The sequence below is a fragment of the Pimephales promelas genome, chromosome 17, assembly GCF_988280905.1.
Source record: "Pimephales promelas chromosome 17, fPimPro1.hap1.1, whole genome shotgun sequence".
In the NCBI taxonomy this organism is placed as follows: domain Eukaryota; kingdom Metazoa; phylum Chordata; class Actinopteri; order Cypriniformes; family Leuciscidae; genus Pimephales; species Pimephales promelas.
In genome coordinates this window covers 15,523,589-15,538,537 of record NC_142785.1, presented here as the reverse complement: position 1 = coordinate 15,538,537, position 14,949 = coordinate 15,523,589, and the positions used below count along the sequence as shown (strand labels likewise).

Below are 14,949 nucleotides of genomic sequence, written 5' to 3'. Positions count from 1 at the left end.
GGGGTATCTCTGTAGTGTGGTCAACTTGCCCTGTGCTTTGCCATTTCCATTTTTGCCAAAAATATTTGAGTGTGTTCAGTGCATTACCCTAAATGGATAATTCTAAAGCAGTCTAACAACTTTCATGGGCATAGTTCAAGGCTTAAGGATAATCCGAGAAGGTCCAAAAAGCAGGGAATATAAACCAGTAGCAAAAAAAAACAAAAAAAAACAAAAAACTTTTTAATAGATTCAGATCTGCTTGGAGACTCATATCTGCTGCTGTGTTTTCCCACGAGCTGGAGTCTTCCTCCCTGTTTCAGAAGCTGGATCAGTCTGTCATGTTCCTGTGATCTGCTATCTAAAAGCTATTATTTCAGTTCAGATGGTGAATTCTTCCCCCCAAAAAAACCATCCGCACCTCCATCCCCCACCTCCCTGGAAAAAGGGAGGAGAAACTCCAAGGCATGACAAGGCAGGTCAGAATTAGAGGGTGGTGGCGTTTTAAGATCCCTGACACACGTGGGATCAAGCCTTGTCCCAAACACACAAGCAGGCAAACGTAATCATAAAACTAAGATGAATATCTCTGGTAATGTTATTTTGAATGTTGCTTCCTCCCTGGTTTATGTTCAGTTAGTTAGACCTGGGGATGACCTGGGATCAGTCGTTGGTCTATTTTTGAGAATTGCTCTTATCAGGACTCTTGTGTGAGGGCACTTCTGCTCCAATTGAGTCTCTATTCTCATGAGGAGCTTATTATTACGGTTATTACGAGCAGGCTGATATTCAGCTAATCTTATGTGAATCTACATTGGATCTTACTGCTTTCTGAAAAATGTCCAGTTTTAAATGTTGTTAAGAAGAATATATTTTGAGTTTAAGTTTGTAACATTCAAATAAATGGGTGAATCTCATCAAAAAATTGCTATTTTTATTACAATTTTGCTAGGAAATCCAAACCTTTTAGGGCAAATCCATTGTGCTATTGACAATTATGCACATTTTCACCCAATTATTGTTAGATCAATGATGCAAAATGATTTATTTTCTATTGAATTATAAAGTATTTATATATGAAGAGTTCAGATGCAAAAGCCTCTAAATGCCATTTGAAATTTTCTTCTTTAATGATGATTTTTATCAAATTTGTATATTTAAGTTCAGTAATTTCACTTAAATAACAATCAATAGGTAATTATCATTGCCATTTAAGTGAAATTACTGAACTTAAATATACAAGTTTGATAAAAATCATCATTAAAGAAGAAAATTTCAAATGGCATTTAGAGGCTTTTGCATCTGAACTCTTCATATGCATCATGACAGTATTTAGTTATAGCCTACTGATTTTATTGCAGAAAAAAACATTGTCATATTATATTATTAAGGAATGTGCTTAATTGTCATGAAAATAATTCCATAAGTAAAAAAAAAAAAAAAGTAATTTTATAGTCTTAAAATAACAAGATTTTTTCCCCTTAGATTTTGTTGTCAAACGTGACTTGGACATGTTCTCTCAAGATAAACCGACTGAAACTCGGGGGGGGGGGGGGGGGTGTTTAAGGACTCTCTCCCCTTATCAGACTAGTGGGACACTTCTAGTTCTCTATTTGTGGACTACTAAAGTGGAGGCGGGGAACAGAGAACAGCCAGAAACACCTTACAGCTCAGTGCCAGAGTGTGAAGAGAGGGAGACGCTTACATGATTGACCAGTCCACTCTTATTGGTTTTGGTTGTGCAAGTGGAAGAGAGAGAGCGAGAGAGAGAGAGAGAGAGAGAGAGAGAGAGAGAGAGAGAGAGAGAGAGAGAGAGAGAGAGAGAGAGAGAGAGAGAGAGAGAGAGAGAAGGGAATATTAAACATGGCTGGAAAGTCTCTACACTTGTGCGTATTCGTAATCTACGCGATTCAAACGAACACTGGATTTAACATTGACGTGCAGTTCCCGGTCATCAAAGAAGGAAAAACCAAAGGGAGTTTATTTGGATTTTCTGTTGCATTGCATAAACAGACCGAAAAGACAAAGAACTTGTAAGTACCCTCAGTTGCTTTGCGGAATGATATATGTCATATTGATTTCTGTCTTTCTGAGCTGATCTAAACAGACTAGAATAAGGAATAGCCTACGTTAAATGACTAAACAAATTCAAAATTACAAACCATTAGATGTGTATGCCCTCTACATGGCAGCTCATCTAGCTGTGCGCATCTAAAGAGAGAGAGAGAAAGAAAAAAAAAAAACGTACCTCTTTCGCACCTGCAGTGATAGTGGTTCCGATTCGCGAATTGTTTATTTGAGCCGATTCTGTTAAATGATTCGGTCTAACTAACCAGCTTTCGTTACTTATTCTCTATTTTTGTATTAATGATTATACGATAAGGGGCGATTCAATAGTAAAACTAACAAGGTAAAAATACAAATCTCGAGTATTATATTTCTAAATAATTTCCTTAATAATTGGCTATTGTAAACAATATTGCTCTGCGTGGTTGCTGATTTCTGGCTGATCCAAACAGCTGTTGTAGCTGGTAGACCATCTTGGACAAGGAACCGACAACCAGCTGTTCACACAAGCACGGCAACCTCCGCATCTGTATTGATTCTTCAGTGACTCGCATCATTGAAACGAACCAACTGGCTAAAATGAATCGGACCTCTTAACGCTACTGCGAGACGCAACCTTCGCTAAGTAGCTTTTTTATCTGCAGTATTTTATTTCAGTTATAGGCCGGTTACATTCTGAGTTACTTTATACGTGACAGCAATGTGCAAGTCAAGTTTTCTTAAGCGTTAACAAAAAATACAACCATGACACCTTGATGTTTCTGTTTCTTCTGGAAATGATACCACAGGGAAAGCTTGTTGGGGTAATGACATACATAAATAATCATTCAGCACTATGCAACAGTGTATGGTACAATATTAATATTTAATACCACACCACCACTTAACATTTCTGACCTGTTTTACTAGGCTCATTTAAAAATTGTTCAATAATTGACAGCTTTTTAAATAATATTTATATAGCCTAATACAAGCTCTTTTAGTGGTGTATATTGCATCACAATTTCCACAGTGTTCTAGTTCTGTTAAGGTCATTTGAAAAAAAATCCAGTGAAGTAGCCCGGGTGTTCACACCAAGAACAGTCAAAACAGTAGCTGGAGAAGACAGAGTATATGCAACTTTTCATTATCATTAGCATTGCCTGCATCTTCAAAGTAGCCTAATTCAGATGGGTCAGATGAACCTGTTTTTGACTCACTATGCCAAAGAAAAAAAGGCCTACACCTCAAGACATGGATTTAAAGCTGGCTGTGCTTTCATAAAGACAGGAAACAGTCTATCGGATAACCATAATCTACTTTCTTTAGACTTTTACAGTTGCTTTAATATGATATCTGGTTTCAGAAGTGTTCCGTTTTCTTGCTTCAAAGTAAGGTTTTGTTCGGCAGAGCTTTGTCATTCCCTCATATCCTGTGCCGGTAAAACCTGTTGCCTGGAGAGACTGTTTATGCTCCTGATAAACCTATTGCCCTCTCTGTGGTTGCTTTCAAAAGGAAAATTCTCAGCAATGTCTTGCTGCTATCTATCAAAGCATAGTACCAGAATACCAGAATTAGTGACACAAATTTGGGTCAGCACCTCTCTTTAGTGAGAAAATGTATCGCTGATGTATTTTCTGAAGCTGTCATGCCTCTTTGTGGGATCATAGGGAGTTCCCTGAAAAAGCTCTTTCCTTATTTGTGATTTCCTGCTAATTAAGAGCCTATCATCTAGTTTCATCTATACAAGCCCTGAAGGAGGCACTTCAAAGATCTGTGGAATGTCCTCAACGCATGTTTCTGCTGATGATGACTCTGCTTTGAATGTAATCACCTAAATCACTTCTTTTTTTGGCCTCTCTGCTTCATCAGGCTGCTATAAATTTGCCACTTAATGCAGTGTTATTGTTGAAGGACTGGATCGATGGGCACTGCAGTCTGGGGAGCATGATATTGTCCAGGCTCTGAAACATGAGAGGGGGCCACATGGTCACAGTGACGGCGATCACTCAAGCATGTGGGTTCATTGGTACAAAAATGGCATTTTGGATCTTTAGGAAGGCTAGATGGGCACATAATGGGCAGTTAAAGAAGAGCCAGCTGTGTTCACTTTAACAGCCATCTAAATAAACCCTTTACCCTTTAGAAAAGATGTTTTACATGCTATAAAACTGACAGCAGGCTGGCTTGTGAAAGGCTAGCTAATAAAGTGAGCGCAGTGCAGTCCATCTCATCATGAAAATGAGATTGTATTTTTACAAATTACAACAAATTTATTTTTTAATACATTATAAAGATTATTTAATATTGTTGAAGTTAAAAATTAAAGTTCTAAATTCTGACTTTATGTATATGCCATTTATATATATATATATATATATATATATATATATATATATATATAAGGTTCTAATACTTTGGTTAACGCCCTTTTGAATCTTTGTTAACATTAGTTCATTGTTAGTTCATGTTAAGTCGGTCCATTAAATAAAATTAACTAATACAACTTTGGATTTTAGTAATGTTTTAGTGAATGTTTAAAACTTACATCAACTAAGATTAATAAATACTATAGATTTTTCATTGTTAGTTGATGTTAACTATATATTTCATTTATTTTAGCGAACTGAATAAAGTTAATTTGTAAAATAGAATGGTAGAATTAGTTTTAAATTACTTAAACTAGATTTAAATGTATGTACAATTTTAAAGGAAAATTATTCTGATCATATATTTGATATTATTTTGGTTTATTTAAATGAAACATTTTTTTTTTTTTAGCTTTAATTATTGTGCTATAGAAACGAGCAGAAGATTTGTTTTGGGGGTTGGGTAAAATATGCTTTACAATATTTAAACAAAAAAAAAAATGTAATTAAAAAATCCCATGAGGGCATTGATGCATCTTATGAAAGAGATCTAATCAAATCTCTATTTACTGTAGGCCATGTTTGTCTTAGCAGGACACTTCCCAGACCCCTCTCTTCTCTCAGCATATCCTGGGAGATGGAATGTGTTGGCTCAAACTGAGGCTTTTTTTAATGAAAAGAGACAAATATATTTATCTGCTTTTCTAAATTTTACAACCAAAAACCAAATGTCTGCACTCTCTCACCACAGAGTCAGGAATTAGATCATGGTTTTAGTTGAGTATGAGGAGTGTGAAGATTTAAATAATGCAGGAGTCAGTGACACTTACAACATGCATTAACACTGCTTTTAGAGCTTTTAGTGTGAAATGAAGACATAAGAGACAAGAAAGGTGAAGGACTTGCTTTTCAGGGAATGACATGGTGTGCCTCACTCAGGGTTATCATCTTTAACTCAAACAAAAACCATAAAAATTGTAACTTGAAATTAAATAAACGTTAACTTAATTTTAAATACATTAAACAAACTTTAACTTATTTTATTTCAGCTATTTGCCAAGGCAACATTTCTCATTTACTTCATTTTAACTGAAAGTAAAAAAAAAAAATAATAAAACCAATAAAAAGGAATACAATCTATATAGATACGTACATTTAAAAATAAATAAATAAATAAAATGACAAAAACCTGCAACAAAATTACTTAAACTTTAACTAAAATGAAAGTGAAAAAAGAACATTTAAAAAAATTATTAACAAAAACAACGATACCGAGGGACCGTTCTCAAGAGACCATTTTCAACTAAAAGCGTATAACTCTCATTTTTAATAATTTCCGCGGACCCATAGTCGTCTGTACGCGAAAAAGAAAATAAAGGAAAAGCTGTTCAGTTTTTAATACATCATTGTTGTATAAATGTACAATTGTTGTATAAATGTACAATAAATGTACAAAGTGGAAATTCCAAACGGTACATAAAATGAAAACGTGCTTCTTATAATTATGTACTTGTCCATTAGGTATGGGTTGGATCATGCGAAGCGAATAATTATATTTTGATTAAAGATACCACATACCAACATTTTTGTCTTTGGAATAAAGTGCTCCAATGAATCATGCACACAGTAGTATTTTTTAAGAAAGTAAAAAGGGTCATTTTTAATTTCAAGTCAGCTAGAGTAAACTGTTCATATCCCTGCTTGATCCCTTTTCAGAGATGGCAGCCTTTCAGAGCACAAAACAAATATATACCCCTCTTACGACCTCTTTAAACAGCTCATTCAGCATGGAGTGCCCAGTGGTTCTTTATGTTCTCTTATGTGCAGAAGCTAGTGGTGTTGTGTTCAGCTTTTTGATTGGTTCTTCCAGTCTTCTGACCCTGTGGAATGCTGAGAATTCCTCATCATGGCCTGCTCAAGTGGACCTGCCAGGTTGCAGGTTGGGACAGGATGGGAACCTCTCAAAAACAGAGGAGGATTATAGCGCTATTAGAGGCCTGAAACCCAGACAGACATGCACAGTCATTTGGGCCTCATGTGCTTTTTTTTTTTTTTTTTTTGATGGAGAGTAAGAACAGATCAATGAGTCTGATTACTCTGAGTCACACATTTAATTACAGTAAATTAAGGAAATGTGTTGCCAGGCTTGCAACTGTCTGCAAACTATGGCTTAAAGGGTTAGTTCACCCAAAAATGAAAATGAAGTCATTAATTACTCACCCCCATGCTGTACCAAACCCGTAAGACCTTCGTTCATCTTCGGAACACAAATGAAGATATTTTTGATTAAATTTGAGAGCTGTATAACTACCACATAGGCTCCTAAGGGACTGACTCTTGATGGCCCAGAAAGTCAATGAAGAAAATGTTTAAATATTCCATGTGACTACAGTGGCTCAACTATAAGTTTATCAAGCGACGAGACTACTTTTTTTGCGAAAAAACAAACAAAAATAACGACTTTATTCAACTATTCCTTTTCTTCCTCCTTGGCCTGAAACGAGACTTCCTTAGATTTCCACGACGCATGCGCGAGAATTGCGATCTCCTTCAACTACTTCAGTTCAGTTCTCGCGCATGCGTCGTGGAAATCTAAGGAAGTCTCGTGGCCGGGGCCACTCGTCACTACAGGATAAAGGGTGACACTAACAGACAGCAGACAAACGAAACAGGTGAAAGCAGCGGCAATCCACCTGTCACTCAAGTGGCCACTCCCTTAATTGTGCAGAACTTTAAAGCTTAATGTAGTTTAAACGGATGAGTTGAAAAACATGTTTTTTTTTTCTGCTGTGAAGTTTGACATTTTAACATGGGAGAGAGATACACATTTAACTCGTTTTTGCAGCCAGCTTCAAGTGGCCACTTGATGAATTGCAGTTTAATTCACTTCCTTTTTGGTTTCACGAGAGAGATGGGGAGGTTGCTCAGCATCTGAAATGCTGTTTTGGTTGTTCTGAAATGCCTGAGCAAAGTGTGTTATAGAAGTGGTTCAGTATAATTACCACCCAGAACTGTCTTACACGACTGCCTTCCCAAACAGCAGCATCCGCCTCCAAAAGCAAGATAACTTTATTGTGTTTAGTCAATTTATTACAATTTATTACAAAGTAATATATTATATACGAAATGATTTGATACAGTGGCTTCACTCTCATTTCCACTTCCACAGAAACTTCCATTTTTCTTAGTAATATATTTAGCGTTAGTTTATCAGGAAGTGACCATTTTGTTCTTTTCATTTTCTCACTGGATGGAAATGTTTTTATGCAATATTTCAATCACAACTTTGGATGGAAACATAGCTATTGAGAGTTTAAACTCTTTGCTAACTTTAAACATTCCATAACCATATAGACTCCCTCTTAAAAAACAGTACTCCATAAATAAACTGCTCCATAAATAATTCAAATACACTTTTCTCGGTATTTCATTCTCAGCTCCCACAATCCTCACTGGCATTCCTCCCTAATTCTGATTGTTTATGTACAATAAGATAGAAATAATTAATGAGATCTAGAGGAAATGTTTACATGGACTTTCACATTCCCAAGATTACTTTCGAATCACTATATTTAAATGAGAAAATGACTTTGTTTATGACTGAATAAACAGAGAATGAGCTGTTCGTGGTGCTTCGGTGCATGGCATGAATACGTGAGATTTGGCAACCCTCCAGCGTTCTCATTTTTCACCCCTGCTGTTACACTGTTTGATTCAGGAGTGGGTCTCTCAAAGCTCCAGCTGTGTACAGTACCATGATGATACCCTGCAGCCACAATGACATTTAATCCAATTTTTTTTTTCGCCAATTCTATTTTTACAAGTGATAATAGACTTCAGAAACAAATTTCAAAGCAAAGGATCACTTGTTGACCCTCATGTCATTCCAAACCTGCATGCGTTTCCCAAAAGCATTGTTAGCCAACTGTGGTCGTGAGTTGGTTGTTATCAGCATAGTTCAACGAGTCAGTGTTTCCCGAAAAACATAGTTTCATTCACAAACAGCATCGCAAATTTGTGTGGTTGGAACGACAGATCCCGACCTGTGTGTAGAAGCATATTTCTAGTTTTTATGACATGTGGACTCAGTAAGACCTTAACTCTAAACCGGTATTGGAAATGCACCACAGTTTGGCATTTTTTTCTTTTTTATTTCTGTTTTTTTGCCAGACGACCATCTATTGTTCTAGGAGAGTGCATTATAAATAATAACTAGTCTTCATTTTCTGAACAAAATGTGATTTGTGCTTGTCCATTTAGAAGTTCTATGCTTTTGCTTGGGTGTTTTTGGGGGATTGGTAAGTGGTTGTTAGGGCTTGTAGTTGTAATTTTTGTAACTGTTGTGGGACAGTTGGGACTGAAGTCTGTTTTACAGATTATCTCAAGCTGAGCTGTAAATATCTGGCCATCAAAAGACTCCTACGGGGTAGATCATGAAGTCCTCGCCATTCTCATCAGGGAACTAGCTTTAATCATCATCCAAAGTAGAATATATCAGATGAGAAAGAGTGAAGGTGTCTCATGGATAAGTGAAAATGGTCACCTAGGGAGCTGGATACATCTGGTTGTTCGCTCATCATTACTCAGTGCTCGCAGGAAACGTGATACAAAGGGCATACCTTTCAACACACACAGGAGAATACTAATAGATAACCCCAGAGTCCAGACAGTCTTCACAACACAAGTGCATCATGAAACATCAGGCTATTTTGTTCCACATTTGATTAGAATGAAATGTTTTAAGGACTGCCATCTACTGTGTTTAAAACATGTTCCTTTTCAATAAGACTGTATTGAAATTCTACAAACATTCTGATTTAGATCTGTTCAAAATCTCTAACCCTAAAGGTGAAGTCATATTAGTGAAACTTTGTGAAAAAGTCTATTGTCAAATTTCTAAACATTCTCAATTCAGGATACATTTACTTGAGATTAAAAGAAAATTGATGTACTGATAGCTTGGCCAGTGCAAACCCTCTTTTGGCAGTGAAAAATTATCACAGAAAACTTGTGGACAAAGTTATTTGTGCATTTGACCTTACTGCATATGCATTTGAAGGAGCTTTTCTTTGCGCTTATCAATGTACTGGTATTTGCACCATTATTACCACCCAAAAAAGCATATTAAAATGGATGCTAATTTACGCTGCTCTTGGTAGATTGTGTTGATCATTATGGAAATGTGTGCATCAGTAGATCACGCGCAGAACTTTACACACCCATCAGCGATTCTTTTGGAATTGCGTACTGTAAATTTGGACCTAAGTCTGATTTTATGAAAATGATTAAAATGTTTAATATTAGAACAAATATCTGCCAGTGGGGTCAAAAAATTAACTTAGTTCAAAAGGAAAACAAAACAATTTTTCATATATTTGCTCTTGCAAAATTCAGGTAATTTTGTATAATTTGTATAATTTTGCTTCTCAAGTAAATGTATCTTGATTTAAGAATGTTTATGTTTGTTTAAACACAAGACAAAAAATACTAAGCAAGAAAATATTTTTTTTAAGTCTTAAGTCTTCTTAAGTCACTTTCAAACCAAGCAGCTTTCTGTTTATCAGTGAATCTACATGCCCAATTTGAATATGTTGCGTAATTTGCGAGGAGAAATGTTCACTGAATAATGGGGAATAATAACTTAAAAAAAAAAGTTTAAAGGGATGCTCCATCCAAAAATATAAATTCACCTGTATGAGTTTCTTTCTTCTACTGAACACAAAGGAAGATATTTTGAAGAACGATTGGCACCATTGACTTCCATAGTTTTTTTTTTCTACTATGGAAGTCAATGGTGAATGGAATAATTTGAATAGATACACTTAACCTACTCAGTGCAAACTTTGATTTGTACAGTATGCATGAAATCTACAGTATCTTTACTTTTTGTAATTTTTTGTAAATAGATTAAAGGTTTGCAAATATTGAGCCAACAGGCATGTTATAGTACAATTTCCATACTGAGTAACAATTCCTACAATCATTTGCATACAGAATTATGATTGGTAAATTTTGTTTATTCTTGTGCTGTGTTGTAACCACTGCTGTTTCCTTCAGGAAGTACAAATCTAGTCGTATGTTGATCCTATAGCGTTTCTGAGGTCGGAGCGCAAGTCCATAGCCTATGTCTCTTCTTTTTCCTATTGTTTTTTTTTTTTTTATCAGTGGAAAGAAAACCACATAATCTGCATTTAGTTTTGTTGTTGCTCACCAACAGGCAGACTGGTTAGCTTATTCAGCACATTCATCCGAGCACTCCCACCTCTACCAATAAGTGGTCAATGGTGCGTCCAACACAAATTAGCTAAACAAGAGTCAGCAGGTTTCAGAGAATCAGATTTAAGTCTCCTACAGGGGAAGTTAGAGGAGCTGGGTGTGCTTTTCTGGGGCCACTCAGCATGAGCTTCTGATCTGTATGGATTAGATAACTGCATCTGAAGATGTTCAGGTCACCATGAAATGTATTTTGCTCAGGTCATTGTGGTCAAGTCAGACTTCTGACTATTGACATAAAGTCTGGTCAACACTGAGGAAGTATGAAAGTACTATTTATCAAGCCTCTGCTAAAAATGTACTCAAGAGTAAAGAAAAGGTATTGGCTCAAATCTGCACTTAAAGGGATACTTCAGGATTTAGCATTACACTTTGTATTAGTAGAAAACCTGTAGTATTTTCAAATTACCATGCTTTCCACCCCTGAGACGAGAGATTTTTGTAAAAGGGATTCAGCTTTTGCTTTCTGCAGTCATTATCATTGTTTACATGCACACCATTTGTATCAATCTAACTGAATTCATTCGATTAGTGAATCTGAATGTAGTGTTTACATGAACGCTAAACAAGTGATTGGTTGATGTGCATTTTAACTATTGCTAAGAAAATTCCCGCTCCTCTGTGAGAGATACGAGACCGGTGCGTCTCACAGCAAGTGCCGCATCGGTAATCCCGCCACCGGCCTTTTGCCGTTCCGCGGCCCTCACTTGTCTTGCTAGCCACAGTGATGAATGGCGACTGTAGAACGCAAAAGCCGAATCCCGGACATTTTGGGCGATCTCAAAACACATTTTCGGGCAGACTCATCACAGAGACTCACCAGTAGCTTAGACTGCTTTGCGCTCTGTTACCGGTAGGCGTGACCTTCTAGGGCAGCGAAGCAAGTGCATTCTGGAAGTTGTTGTCTTTCATCCACATCAGCCAAAAATACATTTTCTGGCTTTTCTCAGTCTAGAAAGCTCCAAATTCAAAAATAATTCATATTTCTTCTACATAAATGACCCATTTTATATACACATTTATCTTTCCAGAGATGAAGTATCCCTTTAAAAGTTAGTTATAAAACATCTTAGTTGTAATTTAAGTGAAGTGTAGGTATAAAATCTAAAAAAGCCCCTATCATGGATTTTTGAAAATGACTGTTCATATGGTGTGGAATATAGCTCTAAGGGAATGAAAACATCCTGCAAAGATTTATATCTGAAAGTGCACCGTATATAAAGTTATTGTCTTTCAAAAGTGAGAGTCGACTCTGAGTCTATGAAATGAATTGTTTTTGAAACGATTTATTAGCTGTTACATCGTGACGTAGAGAGGGCCGCGCCCAGTTACTGCGCGCGCAGACGGAAGTGTAAACTTCGAAGTCTACACATTCAAATACTTCATCATGTCGAGTCGAGAAGACGCTGTTCTACAATGCAACGATAGTTCAGCCATTTTGTTTTCATTTACCAGGGACGAGCATGTGAAGAATCGGTGGTTAGAGTTCATGTTTGCAACGATACCACAACAGTATAGCCCGATTGTGTTCTCATCATTTTAATTATGAATCGTTCAAAAACATAAATGAATTCAAATGTGGATTCGCAAGCGGTTGTTCCTGAAGGAGGGCTCAGTAACTTACTTACCCAGTGTATAGGGATCAGCTTCCTCCTATGAATCACAACCTGTAAGTATTATTAATAATTGTTGCTTTTATGGGTTTTGAACGGTTTTGTAGCGTCGCAATAAGTATGTGTGTGTGTGTGTGTGTGTGTGTGTGTGTGTGTGTGTGTGTGTGTGTGTGTGTGTGTAAGCTACGATCAGCGCAGCTTCTAGGTCTCCAATGTCAATTTTTTTTTAAATATGTGAAATGTTTGTCGCTGTTATTGGAGTTGTCATAAAGAATAGAGCGTCTTGTAGTACTGCAGTGCTTAACAATATGTTTATGCGTTATGCTAAGAAACAATAACTGACTTGGTCTGTCATCTGACCAATCACCGCCGATTAGCGTCACGCAAAGGAGTGGTTTGGAAAAATGAGTCGTTGTACGAATCATTTGGGAGTCGGTGAGCAAATCAGTTAAAAATAAATTAAGAGTTCAGATGCAAAAGCCTCTAAGTGCCATTTGAAATGTTCTTCTAAAATGATCATTTTTTATAAAGCTTGTATATTTAAGTTCAGTAATTTCACTTAAATGGCAATGAAGATTACCTATTAATTGTCATTTAAGTGAAATTACTGAACTTAAATATACAAGCTTGATAAAAATGGTCATTTTAGAAGAAAATTTCAAATGGCATTTAGAGGCTTTTGCATCTGAACTCTTCAAATGCATATTATAAGACAAATAAAGTGTTTTTTATCCTTGCATGCATGTTAAACTGTTTTGGGGAACTCCTAAAACAAAAATAGGAACATTTCAAATGCTATGATAGGGGCTCTTTAAGTATCAGTTTCAGAGATAGTTCACGAAACAAACGAGATCTGGGATGATGACATTGGCATGGACCAATCAATACTTATTTAAGAATATTCTCAGATAAATTCACATAGAATGGTGAAATTCCTAAGAGGAGTTTACATTCAACACACATTTGACAATAAATCATTTTCAAAAGAATAGATTATGATACGCATGGGAAATGAAAGATAACACGTTTTCCACCATGCCTTGTTTACAAATTTTAAACCGGGGTGCTGTTAACTGACCTGCCTATATATAGCCTAGATTTAATGATATAATCGATCACCATGGATTCTAAAAGAAAACCGAACTGGCGGGAGGAAGAAGTGCAACTGCTTGCTGAATAAATCGAACTGCAGAAGCATGTCACAAAAGGCAAGTTCAGCCCAACATTAACCAGTCCTGATAAAGATGATGCCTGCTCTGTCCAAATATACCATTTGAAAGTAGTAAGTTTCATGAATTCTCAGCACTTAAGACTAAAATGGCATTTACATATAAGCATTTGGCAGACGCTTTTTATATTCTTTCTTATCAGTTCTTGTTTTCCCTGGGAGTCAAACCCTTGACCTTGGCTTTGCAAGAGCCAACAATCTACTGTTTGAGCTACAGGAAAGGTCTTCTTGATTAATGTGAGAAAGATTAATTGAGAAAATATGTAAATTATTACAGAATTCCAAAAGGATATGGAGGGCCATTGATAATCATTGAGAGATCAATTAGTATAAATTTATAATATTTGAAAACTTTATAATATAGTTAGCCATTTATTTAATAAAATCCAATTGTGTTTGTGGTGGGGGATTCTCTCAGAATGTTAAAATGACTATTGGAGTTGTTTCCATCTCTTCTCTTTATGGTTGCTGATGGCTTGTTTGATAACTGATGCCGTTTCCTCTGTGTCTCTTCTACTAATGGTGGCTAGTGCGGTTATGACAACCCGATCTCACGGGAATTCGTACGAATTTTACGAGGTGGCTAATTCGTAACAATTCGTACGACCTCACTCGTACGAGTTAGTACGATTTAGCTAAATCGTACATATTTTACGAATTAGCCAATTCGTATGAATTCGTATGAATGACCCACCCCTGACCCCGCCCCTAAACATAACCGTCACGTGGGTTTAGACAAATCGTACAAATTTGTACGAGCGAGGTCGTATGAATTAGTACGAATTAGCCACTTTTGAATCACTCGTACGAATTCGTACGAATTGGTCGTGAGATAGGGTAGGTTATGACAGGATGTTTGCCCCCTGGAAAAGCCACTGACAGATATGCCTGTATGTAGACACACACCTGAGAGACACAACAGCTTTGGATGTTGCTAGTGTCAACATTGGAACTGGAGCATAATTTCTGTTACGAACTGTTCTGAAACAGATGAAGATCCAAACGTAGCTTTTATTTAGAATAATTCACAGTCGTAATCCAGAAACAGACACTGGGTCAAAAATACAGGCAAACAATCCAAACATAAAACAAGGTCCAAGAAACAAAGGGCAAACGGGGTAATCTAAAGAACAGGTAAAAGATCAAAACCATACAAGAACACTCAGAATTGCAGTTGTAACAAACAAGACTTCGCAACAAATGAGTGGAAACACAGGGCTTATAAACCCAGATAGCAAACTGACATTGAAGCAACGTGGAAATATGATATCGAAACAATGTTGATCTGACATTGTTTTGCTCATCGAATTAACGTTGAACCAACGTCAGACGCGTCATTCTTTCAAAACTAACGGAAAATAAACTTGAAATCAACGCGTTGTTTCAACGTTATGAAAGCAAACCAATTTTCGATTTTCATTTAGCTTTGAAGAATGCCGCG

The 14,949-nt window shown here is 36.5% G+C and overlaps 1 protein-coding gene across 2 annotated transcripts in view; it reads left to right on the top strand.

The window, feature by feature from the left end:
* Positions 1-1,612: 1,612 nt before the first annotated feature.
* The window catches only part of itga3b (integrin, alpha 3b), a 51,648-nt gene continuing 38,311 nt past the window's right edge, over positions 1,613-14,949 (top strand). Inside the window, exon 1 of one of the 2 annotated variants that reach the window (XM_039664754.2) lies at positions 1,613-2,012. In XM_039664754.2, the coding sequence (XP_039520688.2) occupies positions 1,843-2,012 (170 nt within the window). In that variant the 5' untranslated portion in view covers positions 1,613-1,842. The remainder of the gene's footprint in view (positions 2,013-14,949) is intronic. The other variant, XM_039664755.2, reaches the window with a different exon arrangement.